General features: G+C 36.7%; 1 protein-coding gene across 1 annotated transcript in view; it reads right to left on the reverse strand.

Annotated features, from left to right (window-relative positions):
• Positions 1-350: 350 nt before the first annotated feature.
• The window catches only part of LOC143357356 (GTP-binding protein Rit2), a 75,376-nt gene continuing 60,242 nt past the window's right edge, over positions 351-15,484 (reverse strand). Inside the window, exons 4-7 of the mRNA XM_076793771.1 lie at positions 13,226-13,434; positions 7,338-7,429; positions 3,831-4,023; positions 351-1,082 (exon numbers count right to left, since the gene is read on the reverse strand). Coding sequence (XP_076649886.1) covers positions 805-1,082; positions 3,831-4,023; positions 7,338-7,429; positions 13,226-13,434 — 772 coding nt within the window. The 3' untranslated portion in view covers positions 351-804. The remainder of the gene's footprint in view (positions 1,083-3,830; positions 4,024-7,337; positions 7,430-13,225; positions 13,435-15,484) is intronic.

Consider the following 15,484-nt stretch of genomic DNA (forward strand, 5'->3'; position numbering starts at 1 on the left):
GTAACAAACAAGTCTGTGGTTTAGGGATTTATTACGTTAAAAGCCAATACTAAAACGGAAAACCCTCCGCACCGTGGTTCAAAATAACTGGCAATTTAAAATTACCGCGTTTTGCGCCGTCAAGTATGATCGTCAAATGTTTTTATTTTCTTCTCGCCATGCTTGACAAAAACAAGTTGAAACTTCGCTGTTACATATTGGGACGCGGTCATAACCTTGTAGAAAATTTTCACTATTCCACCAATTCAGGGACCTTTTTAACACGTTAAACGCCATGTTAAGCGCTATAGTTTCCGTTCAGGCCTCGCCGGTCCGTACGGAAAATCGGCGTGGCGTTTAACGTGTTAAAGCGTATTTTATAATGTTATCATTTCCCGGTTTCTGTTATGGTTTGGGCAGATATCACTCCCACCACTGATTTTTTGTGATTTTAGATAAATATGTTTGGCCTTTAAACTCCCCTGATTTGAACGCTATGGATTACTCTATGTGGTCAATTCTGGAGCAAAAATTCTCCTCTTCAAAGTACACTACAGTGGATCAACTTAAAAATGACCGTAGAACAGTGTACGCGCAGCGTCGAAAACTTAAAAAAGAAAATCGTTTTGACGCGTGTATCAAATGCGAAGGTGGTCCAAAAAGATCCGAAAGAGTGTTATATTATTCAATATTGCTTCCCACTTATCGTATTTGTGAAATAAGTAAAGAAATAAAAATTCGTTGACAATTCTCGAAGCTAGTTTAATACTCGAAGTATTGCCAGCTATTTTGGACGACGGTGTGAAATAATGGAAAACTCGTTCCTTAACGGAACAGGTTCTCGCAGCTTTTGCTTTTTCTGTCGTTCAAGCAAATCTTGCAAAGCATGTCCCGCGCGAGGCTCATGCTGAGAGAGGTCTTGCTACCATTCAACTTCAAGCTCGTTTTCCCCTTGCTGTCCCGTCGTTTCAGCTTCTTATCGCGCTCCTCCCGTAGCCGTATCTGCTTGAGGATGCCCACTAGAAGCTCGTCCACATTGTGCTGTATGCCGCTGGACGTCTCGATGAACTTGCACTCTCTAGACGCGGCCATCTGCTTTCCCTCTGCAAAGTAACGGAAAACACGATCACGGAAATGTAAGCCTGTTCCCAGCTGGACGATGCTCAGCTTCATCCGCCGACGCGGAAGTAAACGCGTGCTCTTGACACGATTCGCAGGCGACGTACAGTGTTATCAAATCGTGAAATCATGACCAAAACCTCAAAACTAGTGTTCCTTCTCGAGAATCTTTCGAGAAATTCTATAAGCGATTATTTCTCATTTCTCGAGAAAAATTCCAATGTTTCTCGAGAAATTTAAATTTCGGAAAATTCTTATGAATCTCATTTATTTTATAACATGTAAATTCTTAAATACTCTTAAATTCTTATGTAAAACTTTAGAAAAACTGAATACTGAATTGAGTAATGAGTTTCTTGTTGTTATTAAAGAAGAAATATCTAACAGAAGAGACAAGATTGTTGTATCCCTTATAAAATATCTGCATAATCCAGAATCTCTGCAAAAAGATTCAGAAGATACATTTGTTTATTTAACATCCAAGGCGGTTATGTATAAAATGGCAAAACAAATTCTAAGCAGACTTTATGGAAAATATGACAATGATTCTTATGAAAATAGTGAAAAACTTTCAAATTCTCAGAATGCGGAACTATCACTGGAAAAACAGTTAGAATTAGAAATTGCAGATAGCCTTCAAGAATTTCGTGTCAAGAGTTTAGCGGCAGAAGAAAATAAATTCCGGACTCTAACAAAGGAATTCCAAATTTTTTAGTCGACTGAAAATAAGGACACCCAATCTTCAGCAACTTTTGGATGTTCTGTATACGATAAAGTCAACATCCACACAAAATGAAAGAAATTTTTCTACGGCTACAGATTTTGTTACAAAAAAAAAAGAAGTAGATTGTCTGATTCTACATTAGACGCATTATGCTTCTTAAGAAGTCATTTCAAAAGAAAAGCGTAATGTTTCACTTTATAAAAGTTTGGTAAAAGTTTCCCAATATTTTTTTATTCTATTAAAAATTAACGAGAATTATACAGAAATATAGTCTTATTTCTCATTTCTCGAGAAATGGAGAATGTTGAGAAATCAGGAACACTATTCAAAACTGAATTTTTCGTTGGGGACACGGTAAGCACTATTTTAAATTCTCTAATAGCGTGCCTAGGGAAGAAACCGAGGTACAAAGGTTTTATTACTTAGCAAATCGTCAGTGCTCGAAAGTTTCCTTCTCATTTATCGTGCAGTAATTATGTTGGGAATCAAACATCTCTATGAGATTTTCTGACTGCTTCTTAAATGTACACTCCATCGTCCTTCTCATTTCTTCCATCTCTTTCGTCATTCTCTCTAAGGTCGACCTCCTTCCCTTCTCTGCTCCTATTCCATATTTCTCAAGAGCCTTCCTCCTTGTCTTTTCCTCCTTGCCTTCACTCACTTCCCGGGCTATCTAACCATCACTTTCACTTTTTCAATTTTTTCTCCGAGTATACTTGTGTTCTGATCTTATCTTCCCTATCAAATCTTGTTTCCCTTTCTACCTGCTATCTGTACTATTACACTATCTTTTATCGCAAATTCTCATCTTTTTCAAGGATTTTCAAGCAGGTAATTCTCCAAGCAACTACTGCCTCGTGCACTCTCGCGGGGAGTCCGGTGAGACAATACTAATTCAACGATAAAACTGTTTTGTTTCTAATGATTTTTTAAAGGAAACATTCGCCAATATGTCTGTGAGATTTTTCTGATTAAAACGAGTCCAAACTCGACCCACTTTGCACCACGTTTGCTTGTTTAATTCACGATTCAGTGGAACCTCGATTATCCGAATTAATCAATGGGACATCAGGATTCCATATATTTACTGATTTGTACAATGAATCGTTTTTTAACTGTTTACATGCGAGACACGTAGGCATTTCGATAATGACAAGAATTCAAACATCATTGGTTCGGATAATCGAGGTTCTACCGTCTCGTGAATCAAGTAAGTAAATACGCTCTGAATGGTGCTGCGTTTGAACTCATTTTAATCGGAAAAATGTCACGAATATGTTGGTGAATGTTTCATTAACACGTTGACTGCCATGTCACCCACATGTGGGTGACGGAATTATTTGTCCAAGTTTTAAAATTAATTTTTACGTTGATACATTCATTGTACCAAATTTGATTAGGATCAGTAAAATGTAAGAAAGTTGGAGGACTAGTCAATATCATACATTTAATTTCTTTCGATTTTTATTTCATCAAATAACACCTTGATTATATGGAATTTTTGAGGTTTCTAGTTTGACAGTCAAAGTGTTAACCGTTAGCACTCGAATGGCGACCGAAAAATTCCTGTATCATTATTCAAAATATTTTTGACATTATTAAATTTATTTGTATTTAATAAATTACTAGACATTTCAGTACTGTACGAGTAAATTCGACCATTTTCGTGTGCATAGCACGAGAAAATATATATAGAAGGGAAATATTCTAGGTCGGAAAAAATTTTTCGTTTCGGAGTTAAAATGACTTCGAGTGCAAAGGGTTAAAAACGAAGAAGTTTCGTTATTGAATTAGCGTTCGAATTACTGCGCTTTAATGTCGACTTGTTACAAAATTATAACAATTCAGGAACTTGCAGGTTAGTTTCCCCTGTGGGGTCGGGATTTTTGGTATTGTTTACACTCTGCGTACTGGTATGACCGAACAGTTGTCGATGCAGTCGCGCTATTGTCTTACGCTTGTATTATGAGGGAAAACAGTTTCGTTAATTGAATTGCGAGCATCTTACCCTTCGACGCGATTGCGCGGCATCTCTCGAGGTCGGACTTATTGCCAACAACGATAACCGTTCGTTCCTGGGTGTAGTGCTCCTGCGACAGATAATTCAATACCTCCTCGGCGATCTGGAAACTTGCGCGACACACGATCGAATAGACGACGATGCAGGCGTGCGGCTCGTACGTCACCAAAGAGTTCTCCACCTATGTACACATGACAAACTCGATTAAACTGTTCGACAAGTTTTCACTATTTTTAGGATTTGTATGCTGGTCAACTTATTCACAATTTATAAACGATGGAAACAAATGAAAAAATCAATTTTCATGTTGGTATTTATACCCTTAATAGAAGTGTGCCTAGATATCTATTACAGAGGTAAGTAATAATATTAAAACAAATAAACAAGTATTAACTATGCCTGGATACTTCACCTTCAAGTGAAAAGTTTCCATTAAAATTCATTCACCAATTGTGCTCTAGTTTGTTCGTTTTATAAAAGTGAAAACTGTTCATTATCTCCACATAGAGTGTGCTACTGCAGGTATGCACTTGTTATTTTGATGTTTGTTTGTTTTTTTTTTCACTTTCCTGAGATCAAATTAATAATGTAGATTTAAACGCTGCTGCTAACTTTAATTAACCTTTTAAAAAATACTCCAACAAAATATTTTGCGATTTTTTGCGGAAATGTGCGTAGATATACATATGCTGTAAAAATCGATGCAAGATTTAGCTACCACTACGTGCCTGTTAATTTTTAACTAATTTCTATCTTCGATTTTTTAAACAATCCAAAACAGAAAAACTAGAAAATTCTTTTAAATTTTGTACTTTTATTAACTGTTTACAGAAGAACAAGGCATAGATGAAACTAGGGCCGCGCAAATTCCAATTGAACAAATTCGCGATGTAAACAGCATAATGCTAATGTCGGCACATCAACTTTGGACGCTTATATCTCGATAATAGTTTATGCAAAAACAAAAGTATTCTGGTGTTTTGAAAATGTCTTGGTGTCACATTTAAGAATACCTAATCAAAAATATAGATTTCCGCTCAATATTTCGATTGTAATCTTTAGATCTTTTCAAGGTTACTGCAATGTCAATTTTCTATATCCTACAATTTTCGTCTGAGACATTTTTTCATGTCACCTGTAACTTTCGAGTAGTTTTGTTGTGGAAGATTTTGGTTATTGTATTAGGTTATTGCATATGAAATGTCTGATTTTAAAATTCGAATGTTATTTTTTTGTGTACTGAGAAATTTTGTTAACACAAAATATTGTATAAATGAAATAATCTACGGAATACTGCACTGCTAGTTAGAAAATTGAATTGAAAATTTGAAAAGTGAGTTTTAAATTGCTTTTCTCGAGATCGACGCATCAGAAATAAACAAACATATACAGATTCGAATCCGAATTTACAAATTTAACAGGAAAATCCATTAAAAACGTTTCCTCGAAGCAGCAAATTCAATTAAGTATTGAATAGTGACACCGTGAGCTTATTTCTCCCGCGGAACCTTAAAACCCTTAGATTTTAAACGCACGGTAACGGGAGTTTGTAATGGGAGAACGAAGAACGGAAGATGAGAAGCTCAGACTTGATTTGCTATTTCTGGCTAATTTGTATGGCTTCGAAAAACCAATTGCAAAGTAATTACTAAATTAGTAGTTGGCAATGGAAACGTTGTGACTGGGGACTCTGCGCACCTATTATGGTTTCCACGTTCGACAGTACTTTAGTAACTGATGATTAGCTTAATGTCTAGCTAGAAAGATGTAGATTCAGATTAGTTTATAGAATCAAATTATGTTTCTGTGTCTACGTTCAATGTCCTGTCAAGATTTAACCAACTGTAATTTCAACTGTGGAACTGCTTAACGGTTAAATCTGTAATTGTGTGTATGTTTGTGCAATAAGAATAAATCGGGGATCGAAAGAGTTCTAAAACTTTTTAACAAGTTCTATTTAAACCATTTTTAAGAAATGTTCTAACGTTAGAAGTGTCTTTGGAAATAGGTAAAAACGAGTTCTTGAAAATCAAAGATTGAGCTTGAACCGGACCTTTAACTTGAACTTGTTTTTACAACAAGAGCATATATTTTGCAATCATCAATATTAAAAGTGTTCTCAATCATCATCAATCAATCATCATCTCAGCTACAAAAATTGAATTACCACTTGTTGATATCCTGAAGATATTCTGAATAGGTTATTTATTTGTAATATTTATGTAAATAACTCAGAGTTCAAATATTGTTTGTCTATTTTTTTATGGAATCTTTTCTAGTAATCTTCCTAAATAAATTGTTTTCGTAGTGTTTCCATTATACAGATTCCAAGATATCCGTCTCATGAGAACACTTTTTAAAGAAGTTTCTGTAACATTTCTTTTCATAAAAATTACACAAGAAGATATTTGTCTAAATAAATCATAAAGTTTGAACAGAATTGTTTTGAGGAATAAAAGACAACTATTTGCTTTGATCTCTGTTTCAGTTGTAGATTTATAGCGACTACAATACCACTTCATTTGTTATACCAGAAAATCTACAGGGTGGCTCATAAGTCATCTTCGCATTTAGAATATAGAATATAGAATATATTTTCAAGTTTTCGAGTTTTAAATTTCTTTCTTTGGAAATGTATAATGGGAAAATTCACAACAGTGCACCGACCAAAAACAATTGAATTGTATTTTCAAAATCAGTGCTCCATTATTTTAACGCGAGAAATGTTTGTACGTTAATAAGCCCCGAACAATACAACAGCTAAAGGACAATATCCAAGAGGAAGCAGTAGGTAGCACGCTTGCGAAGCAGCAGGGTCATCTACGCGACATTATTGTCCGCTTCTGAATTAAAAATATTTCCATTAGATGTGCTTTAGACCATAATAAGAATAAACAGAAATTATTAAAAAGTATAAAAATTATTCGTCTTTTAAATGGGAAAGTGACTTATGGGCCACCCTGTATTATCTGCTTAATAATTGTGCATTGTTCAAGTTTAATACCATAGTTATTTGACTGTATTTATCCAATCGGAAAATCTATGAATACACGAACTTCCGAATTCTAAAATGGAGAAAGCCTGGTCAAAATACGCGTGAAAGAACACGTGGAAAAAGCTCCGTAGATTTCAAAGAGAAATTAAGTACCAAACAGTGGTTTCTATCGCCACGGCTATCCTTTTCGGGAGAATTCGTACACAATCTGTTGGCACGGGTTCAATATTTCCCGCAGCGTATCAAAGCAAACAGTTCGTTTGATTTCGAGTATTCTATCGAACTATACAGTAGTTTGGCGTATGTACTTGTTCGATTTCGCCACAGTTGATTTTTTCCCAATTTATTTCGATGACCTTTCTCTTTTCGATCGACATCACGCCGACCACGATTAGTCTTGTAAATAAGGAGAAGGCATGAGACAGAGTGGTAGGAGAACGTGTGCGACCGCATGAGATGCGTGGGCGTGCATTCGTGTTCAAAATTGAAACGCCACTTACGCTCATTTCTACGTGGGGGTGGTCGATGAAGACCACTTCCGATTCGTCGCCGTCCAATAGTACTGAAACTGTCTTCTCGCCGAATTCGTCGTCTGAAACGTAAAACCCTTTGTTAAGACCATTTGTTAAGATTCTACACGTGAAACTAAGTCGAAAAAAGGAATAACATTTTTCCGTTTGACGCCTCGTTTTCGAGAAAATCGAGTTTTAGAATGCAGCGAATGGGAGTGCTTGTAGATAGGAATCATCACTCGTCAGATCATGATCAACCAATTCTACTTCCTTCATATACTAAAGCAGTTAAAAAATTATTTGAAAGCTTGAAGTCTCTACTTTCAGAGAAAGAAATACTTTTTCTATTGCTTTTATTTGCACAAGATTCTACGACGATTTTTTCGCTTTCTAAAGCCAGTTAAAGTTTAAAAGACCATTTTTGCTTGAATGTTGCATAACTCGAACAAAAAAATCGCACTATGTTCGGCAACCAGGTATTTTGCACAGGAAACCAGGCGTTTTCAAATTATGGTAACGCGATTTATCAAAAAAATTTATCTCTACCCATGTGATGTCTGGAAGTAGAACAAAATTTTTTGTAACCGTCAAAGTCTTCGTTACATCGCTATAACTGTGTGAAAAAGCAACGTAGCTGAAAATTTGAAAAAGCATCTGAAATTAGAGACTTCAAGTTTTCAAATGATTTTTTAACGATATCGATACAACAATTTTTCTGGAGTTATGATCGCCTGACATTGACCCAATTTTTCGGGATTGTAGATCCTTTAATTTTTTTAGGTGTGTAATATACGAGATGTGTGATAACTAGACAGCGGATCTTTATGCAAGATAAAAATTTTCTATCTGAGTAGCAACAAACTGGAATAAAATAGAAATCTCTTTTCTTTCTTAATATGTTTAATAGGTTGAAAATAATTTAACACTATCTTTAAAATCCACTAATATTTTTACTGTTTTAAATTACACATACCCATTTTTGTCATAAATGCATATAATCCGCTGTCTAGTGATGACCGAAAGAAATATAGGCATACTGAAGACGTTGTCACAAGGGCATAGCTTGTCTCAGGCTCGTGAAATATAGTCTGTTTATAGACAAGACTATAAACAATATTGCTCGCCCAAACAGCTTGCAGCAGCTTACCAAGGGGGCAATAAAAAATTATTCTTTGAGCTTCTCATACAGAGAAGCGTATAATCACTCGAGCGTGGTTTCGCGTTTCTATAATGGGAAACTGTGTTAACAAGCAGATACACTTGCAGGAAGGAGTCTCCGCGTTAACGATCCGCATTGACAGAGCTACACGAAAGTCCCATTATCGTTGGAAGACCGAATACTGTCGGTTCCAGGGAAAACAGAGGGCGGTCTGCTTAGGAAATTGTAAATATGGCTTTCGTCGAGGGACACGCAGCGCTGAACAGCCGATGGCCGGTGTCATTACGTTGACACTCGAGAAAGAAGTCAACATTACCGTTCCGTCGGTTATACGGGACCTTAAGGCGAAAGGGAGGATGTTCATTGAATTAGAAAGGGGTGGAAAAAGGACGTGATCACGTGGAGAAACAAAGAGACTTTGTTATTTCACCATCGCACTGCTAGGGTTTCAGAAGTCCTAGCGAGAGTTTATCTGAAATACTGTAAATTTTGGATAGAACGATAGCGTTTCGCCAATACAAAAACTCTCATGATTAGACTGTGGATCTGTGTAGAAAATAAAAATTTTCGAAATTTTCAGTTGAATAAAATAGAAAATAGATGAAAATGTATTTCTGCGTTCAATAATTTTAATAAGTCAAAAATGATGCAATAATATTCTCAAGTTCTTCTAATATACTCACAGTTTTGTATTTCATTTACATGTTGTTTGCATAATTGCATAAAATCCGCAGTTTACTCATGACTAGAGTGGCGGAGACAAGAAAGTTTAAAAACTAATATTTACGGTAAATACCGCAATTTCTATAAACTGGATTTATATTTTAAAGCAGCCATAGTTTTCTTGTAGAAATATCTACATCTCATGAAATAATGAAAACAAGGAAACTACCAAAAGGGGTAGAAAATTAATAGTTTACTTAAAACAATGCAACCAGTGAAAGAACTACTGATAAAACTACTGTTGTTCTTTTGTAAAGAAAACTCGTGGTTTGATGGTTGTCTGAAGTAACTGCAGAAAATAGAGCCCAAATAAAAATGTCTGACGTGTCTGAAGAAAATAGAAGTTAAATAAAAATTGCTGTCTTACCGAAAGAGTTAATGGTGTCCTTAAATCGTTACGTAAGAATGTGACCGTGAAATTAATGAAACAGGCAGTCGATAGGTTTCAAAGAAGACGACCACGATTTCATTATCGTAAATTCTATGGGACGCAAAACGATTTTTAATCCCGATGACGGAAGCAATGCGTGAAACGAAATCATTTTAACTGCTTTCTCAAGCCAAGGGACGCCCATAACAGTGCCGATAATTCAGTTGAATGGTTCCGCGGTGCCGCGGCAGAGCTTAACGAGCTGCATTATTAATCGATCATCTCTAATCCACGTTTCGAAAACAAACCTCGGGATTCCGTCCATATTTCAAGGAGGCCGTCACGCAAAAAAGTACGGTAAAAGCGTGCACGAGAATTGCACAGAGAAATGTGTGCACAGTCGTATTATTGCATAGAAAGAATAACCCTTTAATATTCGGATACTCCTAAAAAGTCGATAACTGCTTTTAATATTGGATCGTACGACTTGGATTGTCTTTTTTGAGAAGTTAAAACAATCAGTTTGCCACAGGACGTGAAAAAATGGTGAAAAAAGTTGATCGGAATTGCAGAGAAAATACTAAAAGTTATTTTTTACAATCTTTTTATATGGGCTCATAGAAAATTAAAAAAAAAACATTTTGTTCTCGAAACAATAGTTTTCTGAAAAATTGTTTTCCTCCCCGTGATAATTAATGCGAGCAATTTTTGGCGTGGAAAATTTCCCACTTAGCCATTTTTCTGTGCGAGCTAATATCTACTTGCGATTACACGATTCTGTGCTATTCTCGCGCGGCTTTTGTGTCACAGCTTTTATGTACAGTAATTTGTGAGAATTCTCAGAAAACGAGCGCAACAGTTTCAAATATAAGCGAACGATCGGGACTGGACAATTAATTAACACAATGACTGGACACTTAATAAATTTATTAATAAATGAATAATATTAAAGAATATTAAAAACTAATTTAAAAAATTAAATAATATTAAATCAAGAAAAAGTGGCTGTATCGTTAGAGATAGCTCTGAAAGCGGACCGTCGCAATGGAACACTCGTTAATTCGTCTTTGCTGTCATCTCACGCGTGCGTTTATAATTAATATCGCTCGTCCAACCAACGACTCTAACCGCGGTGAGCGAAACTTCTCCACGCGATTCGAAACTTGAAATGAGACTGGCTCGTTGTGATTGAAACACAAGAAGATCTCGGTTTTCCCGGGTGGATTAAACTTTCTTCTTAATTGACGGTAACCTTGGCTGGATTCGGCCTACTGCCGTTTACAGAACGCTTTGAAAAACGCTCTGTCTTGTAGCATCGAGCGACTGTGGACGACATGGGACGGTTTTTCACGTGGATTTTTAGAGTGCTTTTCAACGAGAAACGCATACGAGATAAGTACTTTCGAATAAATAATCCACGTTCAACCGTTTCGATGCGGGAGGGGTAGGTCGATATGTAATCTGGAATCATCTGTTCTAATTGGCTATGATTTTTCTGCCGATGAAAATTGTTGTTGGCAACGCGGCTACTTTTATATTCGAATGAACGTGTGAAGAAAACGATCGTGCTTTCGAAATACCGAAATACTCGAAACCAATCAGTACAAATAGGTACAATTTCCAACAAATGAACAGCTGCATGTTTGTCGAAATTAGTATTCGCAAATTGTTATTTAATTGCCTGATTGTGATTTCTATAAGAAGGTTGTACCATTGTTAAGATCTTACGTTCCAGAACACAATTCTAACAATATTCGATGGTTATAGCTTGTGAACCCTACGCAAAATTAATTGTAAGTCTCATTTTTATAATATTTATGCTGTAATAAAAATCACTTATATTTGTTTAATATGTGTCCTCGTGCAAGATACAGAGTCTAATCTTCTCACAAGAAAATATAGTAGTCAGCAAAATAAATGTTTCCTTACTCTAAAGGGTTTTTAATTCGCTAGTAAACGACAGAAGGGTGTTTTCTACATACACAACTACCTAAGCATTCAAAACTTTAATCTCCGACGAATATCCAAGCATTAACATTCGCAGCAGCAACAGTGGGTCGCATGCTGCCCGTCGCGGTTCACGGAATTTGGGCTGTAACCGTGACTAAAAGCGTGGAAATGCGAATGAAACCTGCATAAAAAACGCGATGAAGACCAGGGGGGTGTGTTCACCGTGCCGAAAAGTCCTGATTGCATGAATACTGCCTCGCATGCGCACGTCCGCGTCTAATCCACGAGAAGAAAGCGTTACTGTGACCCGTGAATTCGTTTCGAGAGGAAAACCTAGTTACCGTGTCTTAACTGCGCGTGAAAAACCGTTGTCACAAAAAAAAAAAAGGGAAGGAGCAGCAGATCCAGACTCGAACGGAAAACGACTAGTGCAGAGTCTTTTCCCTACGTTCTATTATTAACATCGAGTTTCTTCACCGACTGTTCGTAGGCGGGATTCAGTTACCGATGTCGTTTTATCAAGAAAACCGCGATCACACGCGGGAAACGTGTTCGATGCAGTTCTCCTTCAGAAATAGGCACTTTCAAATAAAGAATACAGATTCACTCCTTTCGATGTCGGAAAGTAGATCGTCCGTGAAATAATCTTATCTGGAATAATTTGTTCTAACGGGCTGCGTTTTTCCTGTTGACAAAATTTGTCTTTGGTAAATCTACAATTATATTTTTCGAGTAAGAACAAACGGACGCTACAGTTATATTTCTAATTGACATTAAACTCTATCAAGAAATGTATTCACTTGCCTGCAGATTTTGTGCATTTATGGGAAAAATTAATCGGTCAAATACAACACTGTAAACACATCAGAAGAATTTAATCCCCCGAATCCTATGCCGGTGTCCTTCGTGACCCGTCGCGGTGGGAATCAACGCGAACGACCGTCAATATGTACAATTTTATTCTGACATAATACAACATTTTTTATTTCGAAATAAGAAATTCTTCTTCTTCTTCATCCGAAATACGACGAAAGCCAGTCCCGAGCCATTGCCTTATATCGAAAGAAAACTGTAGCAAAATATCGGTGCGGTCTTGCTGGAGTCCGAGGGTTAAGGATATTGTTTTGTTGTGCTCAACATTTTAAGGTGATTCGAAATGAATTTTTTATTTTATTTTGCACAAAAATAAAAAAAAATAAATATATAACTACGTGCTCGTTGGTTCTCTGTTACATTAGTTCACCAAATTAATTTTGTCGAGCTTCGCAAAACAAAAAGGAAAATTTGAAAAATGCTATTCCAATTTAAAGGGTGTTTGAACAATTACGCGAGTCACTGTAACTAACTAGAGCGAAGCAACGACAAAGATAATTGTTGGGGTCACGAGTCTAACGAGAATCCATGATCTCTGATCACCGTTGCGTCTATCGCGTACCAAACTCCTCAGTCAAGATATTATCATGGAAATGACAGAAGTTGATCGGAGGATAAGGAACTTGTAATTGAGTTTGTGGTACGTAGAAACTTGCGGCAAACGGTATCGATACGGGGTGATTCGGATTTGAAGCGAGGCCCTCGACGAAGGGACACAGGTGTGAAAGGAGGCCAGGGATATAGTGCGGCGGACAAAATCGAGTCTGTTAATCCGGTAAGGTGCGGGGATGAAATATTTACCGAGACTGACGTCGTAGGTGTTTATGTACTCGCTGGTCATGAACTGCGAGACCAAAGCCGTTTTCCCGACTCCGGATTCACCGAGCAAAACGACTCGATATTTTGGGACTTCCTCGGTCTCGTCGCTTTCCACGCTGTCCGTCGAAATCCCCTGTCCACTGCAACAGGATCCATTCAATGGCGATCTTTCCCCCGACACGTTGCTGTTTCTGCAATGTAAAGTCATTGGACGCTGTAGAATTCAGCAAAATTAAGGCAGAGGTCAACGGGGCAAGTTCATACAATGAAATTATTTGCCCCGAATATTTTTCCATTTTTTAATTCGATTCTATTCTTCCATTCATAGAAAAATTGTTCGAAATTACATTGAAAAAAACGAAAAGTGGCGAAATATTGGAATATGTGTATATATATATATATATATATATATATATATATATATATATATATATATATATATTGGAAATATACAGGGTGGCTCACGTAACTCTGAACAGCTCAATATCTCGAAAACTATGCCATCGATTTTAAAGTTCTTAGTCTTAAATTGCATGGAACTGAAGGGCCTTTCTGACTACATAAACGTGAAGTGGCCTCCCTTCCCCTTTAACGGGGGAGGGGAGGTACCTTTGTAATTTTAAATGGAACCCCCTATAAAATGTTACATATTTAGATTCCACCGGAAAAAACAAGTCAATTTTGTCTGAAACATTTTTTTGTCAGATACTTCCATGATGAGATATAACAGTTTGAAGTTTCGAGTTGTAGGTACTTGAAGCGCTCGGAAATAGCGTTATGGAATTATACGCGCTTGAGTCCTTTGCTTATTCGTGAAGAAATAAAATGTACTTTAAATTAAATGTTCAAAATGTCCACCACGGGCTTGTAAACATTTATTTACTCGAAACATCAAAGTTGTTCTAACATTTTTTAACATTTCGGAAGTCACTGAAGCGCAAACGTCACGTATTCTTTGTTTCATATCCTCTTTTGTCGTCGGTGGTTCAAACATAACTTTGTCCTTTACATATCCCCATAAGAAAAAATCTAATGGTGTTAGATCGGGAGATCGAGGAGGCCATTGACGAGGTCCCCCACGACCTATCCATTTGTTCCCAAATTTTTCGTTCAAAAATTGCCTGGTGATGATTGCAAAATGTGGAGGAGCGCCGTCTTGTTGGAACCACATTTCTCTTCTAACGTGCAGTGGCACATCTTCCAAAAGCGCAGGCAAATGATTTTTTAAGAAATCACAATAACTTGCAGATGTTACAGTTTCTTGAAAAAAATAAGGTCCAATCACAAAATCTCCTATTAGGCCACACCAAATATTTAAAGACCATCGATGTTGAAAGGGAACACATCGCATCCAATTTGGGTTTTCCACGGCCCAATAATGCAGATTATGTCTATTTACATGCCCTGAATTCATAAAAGTGGCCTCATCGGAAAAAAGTATTTTGCACAAAAAGATATTTTCCACAACACCCTGCAGCCACTCACAAAATCTTACGCGGTGATCGTAATCTGCTATCGAAAGCTCTTGTGATAAAACCATGTGATATGGATGATACTTTTGCCGTTTCAAAATTCGTTGAATTCATGAACGACTAATATGTGATGTTTGTGCAAGTGTACGTTGACTAATATGAGGATTTAATGTAATTGCAGCAAGAATACTGGCACTATTATTTTCATTAGTGACAGCTTTAGGTTTATTGCGAGTTTTTTTACACAATTCACCGTGCTCGCGAAGCCGCTTTTCCAAATTATGAAATGTTGCATGACATTTTTTGATCCCATAACGTTCAAAAAACATCACTGCTGCACGCCAATAATTTTTTTGGCATTCACCTAACGTTAATAACATATTCACTTCTGCGTCAAAAGTAGCCATAATCACAATGTTACTGCTTGAATAACAGCTCTAAACTGAAAACGTTTTCATAGATAAGTGAGTCAAACTCAAGAATTGTAAATATTATTGTTTGTGTTTCTTCATGAATAAGCAAAGGACTCAAGCGCGTATAATTCCATAACGCTATTTCCGAGCGCTTCAAGTACCTACAACTCGAAACTTCAAACTGTTATATCTCATCATGGAAGTATCTGACAAAAAAAATGTTTCAGACAAATTGACTTGTTTTTTCCGGTAGAATCTAAATATGTAACATTTTATAGGGGGTTCCATTTAAAATTACAAAGGTACCTCCCCTCCCCCGTTAAAGAGGAAGGGAGGCCACTTCACGTTTATGTAGT

The sequence above is a fragment of the Halictus rubicundus genome, chromosome 9, assembly GCF_050948215.1.
Source record: "Halictus rubicundus isolate RS-2024b chromosome 9, iyHalRubi1_principal, whole genome shotgun sequence".
NCBI lineage: Eukaryota > Metazoa > Arthropoda > Insecta > Hymenoptera > Halictidae > Halictus > Halictus rubicundus.